Source organism: Rhinatrema bivittatum, chromosome 1, assembly GCF_901001135.1.
Source record: "Rhinatrema bivittatum chromosome 1, aRhiBiv1.1, whole genome shotgun sequence".
In the NCBI taxonomy this organism is placed as follows: domain Eukaryota; kingdom Metazoa; phylum Chordata; class Amphibia; order Gymnophiona; family Rhinatrematidae; genus Rhinatrema; species Rhinatrema bivittatum.
In genome coordinates this window covers 385865854-385881350 of record NC_042615.1, presented here as the reverse complement: position 1 = coordinate 385881350, position 15497 = coordinate 385865854, and the positions used below count along the sequence as shown (strand labels likewise).

Sequence of the window (15497 nt, the reverse complement as noted above, 5' to 3'; positions counted from 1 at the left end):
TTTTGCAAAGCAACACACACATTAGCAGAATCCAGGTGAAACGTCAACAAGTGAGTCACAGGATGAGCATGAGATAACAAGATAACAGATCTGAGAAAGGGTATCTGAAGAAAGTTTGTGCATATGAAGTAAGATAAGATCAAACGGGAACAAAGAGTAGCTGCATTTAGCAGCAAGGTTAACTGAAATCTTGTGGTTTGGAACAAATAGTAGTTATCAATTAGCTTACAGAAAATGTATATAAAAAGAGCTTGCAAAAAGAAAAAAACAAGCAAAAGTTCCAGACCTCGATGTGCTATGTACATGTTGTAAGTATACCTTTGCTTCCTAAGTATACCTTTGCTTATACTCAGTATAATAAATATATTATTGTGTGATTTAAGACTTGGTCAGGAGTTGTTTATTTACAAACATCATGTAATCATAATTCAAGATATTCAATCTTCTTGATGTGTCTCAAATGACTTCTGTCTCATACAAGTCAAAATATCTCTCTTGCTTGTGTTTGATTCAACCCAATAGACTGAAAATAATGCTCGTTTATAGGTTTTCCTAATGCCAACTGGATATTCTTGCATTAAAAAAAAATCATTGGACACTGATTTTTCTTAAGTTCTTGGAGAGATTTGTATATTCTCACTTGTAGGAACTAAGAGAATGGTAAATTCACTGGTTGAGAATGGGAACTTCCATAATGCAAAAAATGCATTACAAATCTGTTGCCTTTTTATGTATGTAAGATTGTGACCAATTTGCCACCTTCACCCATACATACTGTGACATCCAAAACCATTCTCTGCAACTAATTCAGTGAACTGTATTTGTTATTGCATGAGTTAATCCCTTGATGAAATTTCTTCAATTCCTCTAATGTTCCCAACCAGGGTATAAAAACATAAATCTCACCCATAATTCACCTTTTAGAAGAAAAAAAATAAAAGTTTCAATCCAATATGACTAGAATTCAGACATATTGGTTTGCCACTGATGGGGCCATGGTGCAGCCCATCGCTGTTTCCTTAATCTATAGGTACAGTTTTTGAAACATGAAAAAATTGTCATAGGGCAATTCTTGCCAACCTCAAAAGATGTAGGCACAAAGTGTGGATGAACCAGTTGTCTTAGAATATTGCAAATATTTAAAGCATGTTCTTGCAGAATGCTAGTGTATAATGAACATCTAAAGAGACCATTACACAAAGAATCCAAAAACTGAGTTAAGTGACTTGTATCTTTTATCTCAGATGCCAGATTTTATTTATTTATAGATTTTTCTATACCGGGGTACGTAAACAACATCACCTCGGTTTACATACAAACAGTAATTCAGCATTGCGCTTTACAATATAACATGGTAACTTGAATACAATACCGTATATAACTTTGTATTAATAACATATAAACAATATATGATAGATTGTGGATGTTAGGAAGAGTAGATGAGGATTCAGATTATTGATAGTAGGCTTTTTTAAATAGCCAGGTTTTAAGGTTTTGTTTAAATGTTTTGTGACATATGTTGGCATCTGATATATACTTATGATGTTCCCAACCAGGGCATAAAAACGTTAGAGGAATTGCAGAAATTTCAATGGGGAGGTGAGAGAGGAGAGATATTACCTCAGGGTGAGGAGAAACCCCGACCCCTGCTGACATCAAGGGTAGGGACAGGTAGGTCTAAAACTGGACCCCCCTGTGGCATGCAGACGCTGACGTGCTGCCGAAGCCATTTGTGCCAAAGGGGCGTGCTGCTTTGCTTGGTTTATAGAGACAAAACCCTCTCTCCAAATACTAATGAATTGAAGTTTGAGGATTCTTCAACTTAGTAACTAACCCTCTATTCCTCCAACCCAAAAGATATTAGATTGGAAAATCCTACCAGAGTTAACCATTAAGGAGAAAATATTGACTTGTAGCTCAAATAAGGGAGGCTGTCAGTCTCCCTTATCTGGACCAACTCAGCCTCAGATTTCTTCATTCTTTATGGCTGCAGCAGGAGTGTAACCGGAGGAAAGGGCTGCAGTGGAGACTGTTCATGAGCGAGAATCTGTCCCACAGGCTGAAGCCATCTCCGAGCCCCAGAGCTCCCAATACCCCATCCCCACAGATTGCCTTAAAGGAAAATTTGGGAGATTCTCTTTGAAAAGAAGTCTCCTGATTTAAAAGTTTTGCCTAATATTGATTTGGGAAAGGGGGACCAAGCCACAGGGGATGGCAAGGAGGATATGTCTGAATTAAAAATAATTATACCTACTAAGACTTCATAAATTACAATGGACATACTCTGGGCTGCGATTAAGTCCCAGGAAGCAGCAATAAAATTGACCAATATTATTGTGGATTCACAACAAAGTTTTAGATCTATAAAAATCTCTCAATATAATAAACTGGAAGTTTATGATGAAAGACTGGATAAAGTAGAACAGTTTCAGAAAAATTTGGTTAAGACAGAGGTCTAACTAAAAAGATAGCATATATGGAGAACAATTTAAAATACCCTAATTTAAGGATTTTAAATTTCCCATATCAAAAATTGATACCACCTAGAGAAGTGGAGGAATATTAGGGATGTGAATCTTGCTTCTGATTGAAAATATATATTTTCAAAATAGTCAGAAATCGGGGCTCCCCAAAACAGGAAAACCCCACAAAATTGTTTGTGGGGTTCTTATTGTTTTGGGGGAGGGTGGAAAAAACTGCACACCAAAACAATCCCTAAACCCACCCTGACCCTTTAAAACTGATCCCTTAGCTTCACCCACCCTCCCAAACCCCTCCAAAACTTTTTACAAGTACCTGGTGGTCCAGTGGGAGTCCCGGGAGTGATCTTCTGCTCTCGGGTTGTCTGCTGCCACTAATAAAAATGGCGCCGACGGCCCTTTGCCCTTACTGTGACAGGGTATCCGTGCCATTGGCCAGCCCATGTCACAATGTAGGTGTAATGGATGGCCGGTGCCATTTTTATAGATGGCGCCGGCCATCTAGTGCTCCTACCATGTGACAGGGGCTGGCCAATGGCACGGATACCCTGTCACATGGTAGGAGCACAGATGGCTGGCACCATTTTTAAAGATGGCGCCGGCCGTCCATTACGCCTACATTGTGACATGGGCCGGCCAATGGCACGGATACCCTGTCACATGGTAAGGGCAAAGGGCCATCGGCGCCATTTTTATTAGTGGCAGCCGACAACCCGAGAGCAGAAGATCGCTCCCGGGACTCCCACTGGACCACCAGGTACTTGTAAAAAGTTTTGGAGGGGTTTGGGAGGGTGGGTGAAGCTAAGGGATCAGTTTTAAAGGGTCGGGTGGGTTTTTTTGTTTATTGGCTTGGGTGCAGCCGATAAACAAAACCGCGATCGGGTCGCACAAAAAAAAAAAATTAACGATGTGAATCTGAACCGGAACAGATTCACATCTAATATTTATTGCACATTCTGAAAATGCCAAATCAGTCTCCCAGCTCTGGCAAAAATGTATTATATACCACAAAGAGCATGAATGGGGGACATGCAATCAGTGCTGTCCATGAATGTTTCAGAAATTAGAAGCTTCTATTGAAACAGATTTCGTTAAGAGCATCTTTGTCTCATTTATCTTTCCATCTGAAAGAGACACTGTTACGCCTATTTCTTCGAAATAGATTACAGAAATTTCACAGAACAGATCTGATGTATCCAGATCTAGCAAGGGCAACTCAAGAAGGCAGGATTTCCTTAGATTAAAATCTGATACCCTTGCTAGGGGTGCCAAATTCTTTTTATGGTACCCCTGTAAATGTGAATTATGGTATAAGGAACAAATGTTTTCTAGGAGATAATTGCTTTACAGGCATTCCTAGATATGCACCCCCTAAATCTAGCAGATGGTTGAGAGCAATTAGTAGACCTGCTGTATCTCTGATTTCCTTAAAGTGAAGTGACATTACTCTGATTTTTCTTAAATTGCTCATATTTGAACTAATCTCTTTTGGATTTCTTTGAGTGAATAATTCTGATATATGAATTGTTTATGTAAATTTGATATATAATTTGAGGAAGTACTATTATTGTATGTTTATATATCAGTGTACATATAACCTGGTTATAATTAATGACAATTCATAAACAGAAATGTCATCAATGGATTAACTTGTGCAATAACAGTTCACTATGAATTATAGTTGGAGAACTTTTGGATGTCACAGTATGTATGGGTGAAGGTAGAAAAATTAGTCACATTACATACATAAAAAGGCAACCAATTTGTAATGCATATTCGCATTATAGAAGTTTCCGTTCTCAAACCAGTGAGAATCTACCACTCAGTTCTTACAAGTGAGAATCTACACCTCTCCAAGAATTTAAGAAAAATCAAGTGTCCAATAATTTTTTAGTGCACGAATATCCAGTTGGCATTAGGAAAGCCTATAAACAAGCATTATTTTCACCAAGAGGAAGTCTATTGGGTCGAATAATCAAACGTAATCAAGAGATATTTTGACTTGTGTACAGTCATTCGAGACAATCAAGAAGATTCAAGAAAAATATTCAATTATGATTATATGAACAGTTCCAGGATGTCAATATATGGTTTGCTTACACAAGGAGTAAGAATTTGAAAAAATGTGTCCATCTTTCTCAGGAGAAATGACAGCAAAATCCTGGCAGTCAAGCAGGACATTTAGTGTGCGGAGTCACTTTAGATCTCAGACTTTTTGCATTCCATAACCAAGAGAAAATACAAGTTGAAACATTTAACATGTGTATCCATTTACATATTCCTGTGTCCTTGTGGCAGGATTTGTTGGAAAGACCAGTAGAACTTTGAGAATTCGAATATTGGAACATTGAAGTTGCTTCAAAAACAAGAGATTGGAAACACCAATGGTCTCACTGTACAGATTATAATCAAAAATTTGAAGATCTATGTGTTTTCATGATATATGGTATTACAGCCTCTGCAGGGCAGTGATAGAGAAGTGGTTGTTATAGAAAGAACAAAGATGGATATATGAATAGGAAAGTATTGATCCACAAAGAATGAATACAAGCATTGAATGGATCCTTTTTTTATATAACAGTCTTGAAACCTGGTTTGGTGATTAAATGGAAAAAAAAAGGTGGTATAGTTTTAGAATGCTCAATGGGAATATAGAAACATAGAAACATAGAAATGACGGCAGAAGAAGACCAAACGGCCCATCCAGTCTGCCCAGCAAGCTTCACATTTTTTTCTCATACTTATCTGTTTCTCTTAGCTCTTTGGTTCTATTTCCCTTCCACCCCCACCATTAATGTAGAGAGCAGTGATGGAGCTGCAACCAAGTGAAATATCAAGCTTGATTAGTTATGGGTAGTAGGGGAAGTAACCGCCGCAATAAGCAAGCTACACCCATGCTTATTTGTTTTACCCAGACTGTGTTATTCAGCCCTTATTGGTTGTTTTTCTTCTCCCCTGCTGTTGAAGCAGGGAGCTATGCTGGATATGCTTGTAGTATCAGTTTTTCTTCTCCCCTGCCATTGAAGCAGGATATGCATTGAAAGTGAAGTATCAGGCTTATTTGGTTTGGGGTAGTAACCGCCGTAACAAGCCAGACTACTCCCCGCTTTGTGAGTGCGAATCCTTTTTTCTTCTCCCCTGCTGTTGAAGCAGAGAGCTATGCTGGATATGCGTGAAGTATCAGTTTTTCTTCTCCCCTGCCATTGAAGCAGAGAGCTATGCTGGATATGCGTGAAGTATCAGTTTTTCTTCTCCCCTGCCGTTGAAGCAGGGACCTATGCTGGATATGCGTGAAGTATCAGGTTTTCTTCTCCCCTGCCGTTGAAGCAGAGAGCTATGCTGGATATGCATTGAAAGTGAAGTATCAGGCTTATTTGGTTTGGGGTAGTAACCGCCGTAACAAGCCAGCTACTCCCCACTTTGTGAGTGCAAATCCTTTTTTCCACATTTCCTCTTGCTGTTGTAGCTTAGAGCGATGTTGGAGTCACAGTAACCATGTGTATGTTTATTGAATAAGGGTATTGTCTCCAGGCAGTAGCTGTCATTCTGGCTAGCCACCCACTCTTTATTGACGGCCTCTTGATTTTATGGATCCACAGTGTTTATCCCACGCCCCTTTGAAGTCCTTCACAGTTCTGGTCTTCACTTCCTCTGGAAGGGCATTCCAGGCATCCACCACCCTCTCCGTGAAGAAATACTTCCTGACATTGGTTCTGAATCTTCCTCCCTGGAGCTTCAAATCGTGACCCCTGGTTCTGCTGATTTTTTTCCTATGGAAAAGGTTTGTCGTTGTCTTTGGATCATTAAAACCTTTCAAGTATCTGAATGTCTGTATCATATCACCTCTGCTCCTCCTTTCCTCCAGGGTGTACGTATTTAGATTCTTCAATCTCTCCTCATAAGTCATTTGATGAAGACCTTCCACCTTTTTGGTCACCCTTCTCTGGACCGCCTCCATCTTGTCTCTGTCTCTTCAGAGATAGAGTCTCCAGAACTGAACACAATACTCCAGGTGAGGTCTCACCAAGGACCTGTACAAGGGGATAATCACTTCCCTTTTCTTACTCGATATTCCTCTCCCTATGCAGCCCAGCATTCTATCAAGGTATTTGTGTGGTATTTCTATCAAGGTATTTGTGTGTTCTAACAGATTGAAAGTGAATGGGACCAGATTCTTTGAAAGAGTAATGAAGTTTGAATATGATTGGCCAGCAGTTTGACAGACAACTGATTGTTGCAATAGAATAGGGGTTTGGATAGCATTACAATATAAGCTGCCACCTTTCAAACATTGTTTAAATGGAAGGTAGATTTTGATCACCATTAAGCTTTGTATGTTTTTGAAGAATACACATTTTGAAAGGTGAGTCCACTGGGGGCAGTAGGTGAGAGTTTATTTTTTTTTTAATTTTACCATAATTGTTTTTTGTATTAGGAACAGTTCTAAAAAGTCTCCCTGATGCAGCCATCAAGGTGAAACACTGGCCAGCTTGTTATAAAGGTAAAATTGCCATAAACAAAAAAAAAGGAGGCTTTTTATACTAATGATTTTGCCCCTTTCCAGATTGACTAATTTTGAAAGTCAATCTGGCATCTGAAGTCTTTTCCTCCTTGAAAACAAAAAAATTTTGGAAACTTTAATTAGTTTGTAATGTGGATTAAATAATTGTGTTATAAATTTGCAAAGAAATATACCATACACCTGTATACTGCTATGAGCCCTCCCAGTTGACAGCTTTCTGAGCAAGATGTGTTTTGCTTCCTATGTTCCATGTGAATTTGTATTTAAGCTAGAGAGTCCCTGCTAGTTGCTATATTTTCTTCTTTACAATTTCATATTAGTGTTTAGTGGGCTGATAGGGTGGTAAGTCTAATTTCATCTGTTTATAGCATTATGTTTTTGTTCCATTGATTATAAGAGTCTTTCCTTTCTGAAAGGTAGAGGATAAACATTTTGGAAATAAATTACAGTATATTCTGTTCAATGCAGTAGACCATCTTCAACACAAGTCACTTTTAATAGCTGGAGCAAGAGACTGTTCCCCAATCTCAGCCCTGAAGGGTAGACAGACTAAGTACAGAAGTCTTCTACTTTAAGCCCTTGCCATTAAAACCCAAGATGTTAGTTCAGTTGGAGAATAACGTGGATATCCATACCACTACATGGTTCTGATATTTTGCTTTCTTAAAGTATGTAGCCTCCAGGTGTCCAAATATTGGAACCATTTTAGTATTTAGCTGTCTTACTAGATAAGAGATGGACTTATTTTGTACAGTAGGGAAGGGATTAGTGTACAGTGTTCATGTATGATTTGGTTTTTACTAAAGTGTGTAGCTGATCAGCATGTGGTCAGGACCTTTAAAATGTTTCACTGAATCCTTTGCACCAACTTCATTTTTTTCCTACCCCCAGCTGGGACCAATGGGGACAGCATTTCCAGGAGCCCAGGCACATAAACAGCACAGGGTAGGTGGTCGGAGCTTATTTTGGTCTTGCCTTCTTGGGCTGTCAGGTCCAAGTTGGGATGCCCATTTAGAACAAGGACAAGGCAAAGTGTGTAACAGGCATGAGGTATTTGGCAGCATTCAGAGATTGGTGGATCTCAGTGAGCCAATCTGAAGGCTCTGTTTTTAGGGAACAAGGGGGGTGGGGGCCAATTGAGTGAGACATATGAACAGCACAGCACACCTGGATAGCAAATCCTTACCATTTGGAGTGAGGAAAGTCTCAAACATGAAATTTCTATTATGTTCTCATCAGGGTACCATCAAGCTAGGGTGAGATAACATAGTAAAAGTTTCATCTGAGATTTTCCTCATTCACAAGGACATCAAATCTTCACCAAGGTGTACTGTTTAATTGTACATCTCTCTACATGTAAAACTGGCCCCTAAACCACCTCTAACACCTTACCTCAACCTATTAGGTGGCCTTCCTATAGAGGGTATAAGTGCTCACAGTGATGCCCTCCCCAGAGGCTTTCCACTCCCCTCCCCCCCAGCCCAGAAATGGGCAAAATGCAATTCCCAAAATTTATTGTGAATTGAGTTATGGTCATTTTGGGCATATCACAGCTTAATGCCAGGGAAGGTGTAGTTTGTGTTAAAATGGTGCAATAGCACCCCTAATTTAACTAATTCCCACTCAACACATCTCCCCAATCCCGCTCCCCTCAAATTTGCATTTGTGCCATGTGCTAGTATTTTTCACATGTGTTATGGCATTAGTTATGTGCGTTGACAATGCATTTTGATAAATGGTTAGTTTTTAAAATTGAATGTTAGTTGATAGTATTTGGTCTTGAAATACATTTGTTTGGAATATTATAATATCCTAATATATATTTCAGCTATCCTGAAATATTCTTTGTGTGGCTTTACTGATTTATAGTTGCAGCATTTTATATATTTATGATCTCTGTTTTTAAACTGCTTACTTTAAGAGTGACTAGCAAGCTGAAATAAACCATCACAATCTGACAAAGGTGAAAAAAAGTTGAACTAGCTGCAGACAGGCCACTTGTCACCCAGAGTCAACTTAGTCTCCACTTTTCAGAACATAAGGGGGGAGCTAGAGAAGTTTATAGAGTTTCCTGGAAATAAGGATTTTTTCACCAAGGAGCCCAGAAAGCCAGTTACAGAGGGTTCAACATGCTGACAGCAGTGTTTACCCACAGCTTCACAAAAGTCAGTCCACAGGCTCAGGAGTCAGGTCTGTTGAGTGCTCATATATGGGGGGGGGAAGAAATGAAAGCCAGTTGGTTCCAATGGACAAGGACAAATTTTAACTTTCAAATAAGCTCTGCACTGTAGAAATGGTAGATGAAAGTTCAAATGCTGGTAGGTATCAAGCCAGCCATAAATTCCAAAACAAGTTGGGTCTATGGAAATGTTTAAAGGGCTGTTCAGTAGCAGCCCTCAAATACGTCTGAGCTAGTGATGCAAGCTCTCCAATTTGGAGATATGAACTAGATCCTAACAGTTTACACTTGTCCTTGTGAGTCCGATTAACTTATCACATGGACCCTACATGGAAGGGAAAATAATGGAGTTAGAACAGAAACACAATCAAAAATTAACAGTCTTATGTTCAAGAGAATACAGTAATGTTTTGCAGGAGTACATCCAATGAGAAAAGGCAGTGCTTAAACCTGTAACTTTAGCCAGTGAAGAAGATAAATTGCTCTGGATGTTTTGCATTGGCATGTTATTTTGCTGTCAATTACAAACTTGTAATTTTCTCAAATATCCTAACCTACTTATGCTGCTGATTTGAACATTTTCCATGGTGTCATCTTAAGTTATATCACATTCATAGGGACTTTGCCTGAATGAGGACAACACTACTAGTGTTAAAAGTTGACAAGCACAATTGATCCCAAACGTTCAGGACCCTATGCATTAACATTCATTTATGTTGGCCATCAGTATAGGGATGTCCCAGTTACATCATTTTCTTTGCTGTATCTGTTATGGCAGTTTTGCATAAATGCCATACTAAGTGAACAAAATGTTTGACTAGTACACTACTAGAAAGCTATGGTGTGTGGCTATAAAAAAAACAACTTACTGTTATTGCTTCAAAAACTAAAGTACTATGCACAACCAATTGGCTTCCTGTATTGCACAAGACTAGAACACTTACCTTGGTAAAGCTGTGTGATATTTTCTGTTCCAACCACATAAGCTTGTAGGGTTCCTTTTTCATCCACCCAATAGTATGATTTGCGCTTAAGGTCATAAGCAATTGCAACAGGGGTGCTTTTTACAGGGAAGAGAGGTTGGTATTTGCCACTCCTCACATCTAGAGCAGCAAACTCTTTGTTCCCTGCTATCAAGATTAGGGTGCTATTGTCTTAAAGAGATAGGAAGAAAAATACAGTTCACTAACAATAACTTACCATAAGGGTGAATTCAGTAAACATGAATACAAATATGGCTTAGCATGTAATAAGTCTTAAAATTAATGAATACATTTCTGTAAATGAAGATTTTTCCAATAGAACTTCAAAAAATGTAGAGCTTGAGAGTTCCTTAAATGCTTAGGGGCAGATTTTCAGAGCCCTGCTCGCGTAAATCCGCCCAAAACCGGGCGGATTTACGCGAGCAGGGCCCTGCGCGCCGGTGAGCCTATTTTACATAGGCTCACCGGCGCGTGCAGAACCCCGGGACTCGCGTAAGTCCCGGGGTTTTCGGAGTGGGCGTGTCGGGAGGCGTGTCGGGGGGCAGGGCCGGAGCGCGCGGCGTTGCGGGGGCGTGTCGGGGGCGGGTATGGGGGCGTGGCTATGGCCCGGGGTGGTCCGGGGGCGTGGCCGCGCCCTCCGTACCCACCCCCAGGTCGCTGCCCGGCACGCAGGAGTCCCGCTCGCGCGCGGGGATTTACGCCTCCCTCCGGGAGGCGTAAATCCCGACAAAGGTAGGATGGGGGTTTAGACAGGGCCGGGCGGGTGGGTTAGGTAGGGGAAGGGAGGGGAAGGCAAAGGAAAGTTCCCTTCTAGGCCGCTCCGATTTCTGAGTGGCCTAGGAGGGAACGGGGGTAGGCTGCGCGGCTCGGCGCGCGCAGGCTATACGAAATAGATAGCCTTGCGCGCGCCGATCCAGGATTTTAGCCGATACGCGCGACTACGCGCGTATCTACTAAAATCCAGCGTACTTTTGTTTGCGCCTGGAGCGCAAACAAAAGTAGGCTATTCGCGCTCGTCTGAAAATCTACCCCTTAGTTTGTTGTTTCTTCAAGCCCCAGTTCTATCAGTTTGAAAAAAAAAACTGAACTGCAAGGTATTAGATATAAAGTGCAGAACCTGCCCCGATTCTTCTGGGAAATTGTCCCATAGTGTGAGCAAGTCAAAAGGTGACATGTCTAAGTTTACTATGCAAGTCAAAAAAAAAAATCAGGTTTTAAAAATCTGAATATTAGTATATTAAGGTTTAGTCAATTATATTCATTTCCCATTTACTTCATTGGAAAAAGTTTGTTTTTTTTTAATTAAAAAAGCTACTAAAAAACTATAGTTCAAGCTGCTCTGAAGCTTTTCTAAACAGCTTGATTTACATGGTAGAATATGAGCTTCTAATTTCTGGTAAGAATTGTGCATCTGTTTTTCAAGCATAGGAGCTATAGTTTTACTGAAAGGAAAATAGAGTTTGCAACCTCTGCTATCCAGAGTCATCTTTTTATGTGGTAGATGAGATGAGTCATGACCAGAAAGTAAACTACATCAGCCTGCTGCCAATGTTTATGGCATATTTACACAAAGGGTAATAAAATACAACTCTTTAGTCATGTCATAAACTCAAACAAATCTTAGAGAGACAACATATATAGTTAATACAAAATTTATTGAAAATACCCACATAGGTATATGTGGGTATTTAATAAATTTTGTACTAACTATATATGTTCTCTCTAAGATTTGTTTGAGCCAATGTTTATGGCAGCATCTCCCACCCCTTTAACAAAGCTCCAAGTTGTACACAGAAGGGATGCCATAATTTTTTTTTCCAGTCACTCAGGAGTTTTAGTTGTAGCCCTAAAGATTCACACTATTTAGAAATTTTAGGGGGATTTCGTTTGACTAATCTTCAAAAGCTAGTGAAAACTGTATTAAATGCTCAAGAGAAAGCATTTTCAGCTTGTTCTTTTGATTTTATGTCTCCTAGTAGAGTACAACAGCAGCTACACTATTTTATTTCAGAACCTTGAATCAAGTGTTAGAGCAAGCTGTGGCAGGAGAGCTCCTGGAATGATTTCCACATTCTGTTTGTATACAAGAGGACTTGAATTAGCACAAGTTTGAAAATTTGCATTCAGTTTAAACCTGTGCACTGTTAAAATTGAAACATTCTAGGCTCCTTTCAGACAGCTCTTAAGGAGCCAGCACTAAACTAAGGAGCAGCCCAGCTTCCACTACTTACCTGCAACTTCACAAGCTGTTCCATGGAGTTGGTAACCAGCTACACAATCACAAGTAAAAGATCCTATGGTGTTCTTACACAGTTGGTTACAAGGATTATATGCCAGGGAACATTCATCCACATCTGTAAGAGAAATCAGTTCTGTTTTTCATCTTCAGGAGTTTTACTGGTATATGATCAATCCATTAGACTTAGATATGATAAAACTATTCCAGTCCTTAAGTTCTATGCTCAAGAACAAAATACATGGCAAATATACTAAACTTTTAGAATGTAAGTCTTCAGTTTTAAAAACCCTTCAGCAATTTGTGGCCCAATCTCCCCTCCAAAAAAAAAATAAAAAGTCCTAGATTGTTCTAGGAGTGACACATGAAAAATTAGTGGTGCAATGTAAGAAGCCATGAATGTTTACAAAATATTTGTATCTTCAGCCATTGAAACTATTCAAAAAGGGGAGCAGCAGCAGCTTAGTGATTAGATCAAAAATGCTTTCCATTCATTAATAAAAAAAAGATGAAAGGTGGATACAGACTAAGTTGTAAGAAAAAACCAAGAAATTCCTTACTGCAACATCTTTCTTGAACTTTGGTGGGGAGGAGAGAAAATAGCGCAAGTAGAAAAACAGTTACATTTCTCAGAATGGAAACAATATAGTAAACAGATAATGCCAAATGCACATTAAACGCTTAAAGACCTCAAACCTAATTGTTCTGTGTCATACATGTTTCTTTCTACTACTAAGGAAAGAAACTTCCATTGCTAGAGTATTCTGACAAATCCATGACAGTTGGATTTCAAAGACTAGTGTGTTTTATTGCATTGAGAACTCAATTCTTGCAGATGCCAAATGGACATCTAGAAGAACTGAGTTCTCAATGCAATGAAGCAATCTTATAAAACCAATTGTTTGTCAGATTAAAAAAAACATTAAATTCTAAACCTATAAGGATCAAAATAGATGTCTGGCCAGTGGCCACTATCTGGAGTAAATTTGCAAGGGTATAGTAAATGAAGTTTGCCTTGTAAAAAAGTGGCTAGAGATTCTTATGAAATGAGTTAAGCTTGTGTAGATCTTGATACATTTGGAAAGACTCACTCATCTTGAGCTTTTGTGTAACTCACCCAAACAGGGTGAAGTTAATTTTAACAAAGTAGTCCCTTTTTAAAGTCACCTTTGTAAAGACTATCTTCTGACCCATTCAACCTAAAGCAGCCAAATGTTATAGGTTATCTATAAGTGCTAGAAACCAAATGTTTTCCCATAAAACCTATGTTCTAGAAAAAAAAAATATAGGTTTAAGGCAAAATGCTTATGCTCTGCAATTTAACTTTGAGAATTAAAGTTTAGTTTTAGAAAGGCTCTTCTCCCATTTGCATGTCTATGGGGAAACATGTCAGGCCTTTAGAATATTGTTCAATAGCTTTGGGAAAGAAGAAAAGCTTTTCCAATTAGTGCAGGAACAGATTTAGGATTTTGCTGCCCTTGTGATAGGCTCCCACTCTTGCATGCTCTATGAGAAAGCAGGCCTGTGTGGGAGAAGGAGAGAGACTACCAAGAGAAGAAAGACGACCCTGAAAACAGAAGTAGGAAAGAGACAAGGGGAACAGACTAGGACCAACTGATTGGAAAAATAAAATCAGCGATTGAAATATGCCATCTTCAGGAATATGCATTTCTTATTTGTATTTTGCTTTTTCTTCAGTGTCTGGTTTCTCACAATTTCCATTTCAGTTTTGTCTGCATGTTTGTTTCTAATTTAGTACCTTAGTCGTATTGGGTAAGGCTCTGTGTTGCGCATTTGTGAGAAGTGCAGTATTAAGGCTAGCATTAGGGGTGTGCATCCATTTTCCACGTATTTGTAATCCGCAACTTATTTTGTCCTATCTGTTAAATACGTGGGGAGGCGAAACGCATCACGACTCCTCACGTATTTAACAGATTTGTTTTATTTGGCCTCCTAAATAAAAATTTAAACCCTCCACCCTCCTGACCCCCCCCAAGACTTACCAAAACTCCCTGGTGGTCCAGCGTGGAGTCCAGAAGCCATCCCTGCACTTGTTTGCTGGTTTCATCATGGCACTGATTGCACCAGTAGCCCCTGTGACACAGGCTACTGGTGCCATTGGTCAGCCCCTGTCACATGGTCACCGGCACCATCTTGTGCTCCTACCATGTGACAGGGGCTGACCAATGGCACCGGTAGCCCCTGTGACATAGTAAGGGCAAAGGGCAAAGGCTATCTGCGCCATTTTGAGTCCTGGCATTGGACGGCCGGTGTGCAGGTCACTCCGGGACCTCCGTTGGACCCACAGGGACTTTTAGCCAGCTTGGGGGGCCTCCTGACCCCCACAAGACTTGCCAAAAGTCCAGCGGGGGTCTGGGAGCAACCTCCTGCATGCCGGCCGTCCGATGCCAATACTCAAAATGGCGCCGATCGCCTTTGCCCTCACTATGTCACATCGTGGGGGTCAGGAGGCCCCCTCAAGCTGGCCAAAAGTCCCTGTGTGTCCAACGGGGGTCATGGAGCGACCTCCTGCACGCCGTCAGTCTGATGCCAGGACTCAAAATGGCGCAGATAGCCTTTGCCCATACTATGTCACAGGGGCTACTGGTGCCATTGGTCAACCCCTGTCACATGGTAGGAGCACAAGATGGTGCCAGTGACCATGTGACAGGGGCTGACCAATGGCACTGGTAGCCCCTGGGACAGGCTATCGGTGCCATGATGAAACCGGCAAACGAGTGCAGGGATGGCTTCTGGACTCCACGTTGGACCACCAGGGAGTTTTGGTAAGTCTTGGGGGGGTTAGGAGGGTGGGGGGTTGTAGTTAATTTTAGCTGGGACACTAATTTAACTCGCCGTATTAATGCATTGGGGCACCATACGGCCGAATGTAACGCATTTGCGCCCCGACTAATCCAAATCACGAATGCAACAAAAATTTTGTCTGAACATCCCTAGCTAGCATGTCATTTCTCTATAGGGATTTATAGCAGTTTGGCTTGTTCTGTTTGTGCACTAGGTTGTTTATTGGTATTCTAGGGCTTTGTGTGAAGTTTGCCTTTGCTGCCTTGAGAATAAGGTTGCTGCTGTTACAGGC

At 40.4% G+C, this 15497-nt stretch overlaps 1 protein-coding gene across 3 annotated transcripts in view; it reads right to left on the bottom strand.

Annotated features, from left to right (window-relative positions):
* LOC115091242 (low-density lipoprotein receptor-related protein 2-like) overlaps window positions 1–15497 on the bottom strand; it is a 271760-nt gene that overhangs the window by 158326 nt on the left and 97937 nt on the right. For all 3 annotated transcript variants that reach the window (XM_029601348.1, XM_029601358.1, XM_029601367.1), the window contains exons 7-8: window positions 12396–12518; window positions 10126–10335 (exon numbers count right to left, since the gene is read on the bottom strand). In XM_029601348.1, the coding sequence (XP_029457208.1) occupies window positions 10126–10335; window positions 12396–12518 (333 nt within the window). The remainder of the gene's footprint in view (window positions 1–10125; window positions 10336–12395; window positions 12519–15497) is intronic.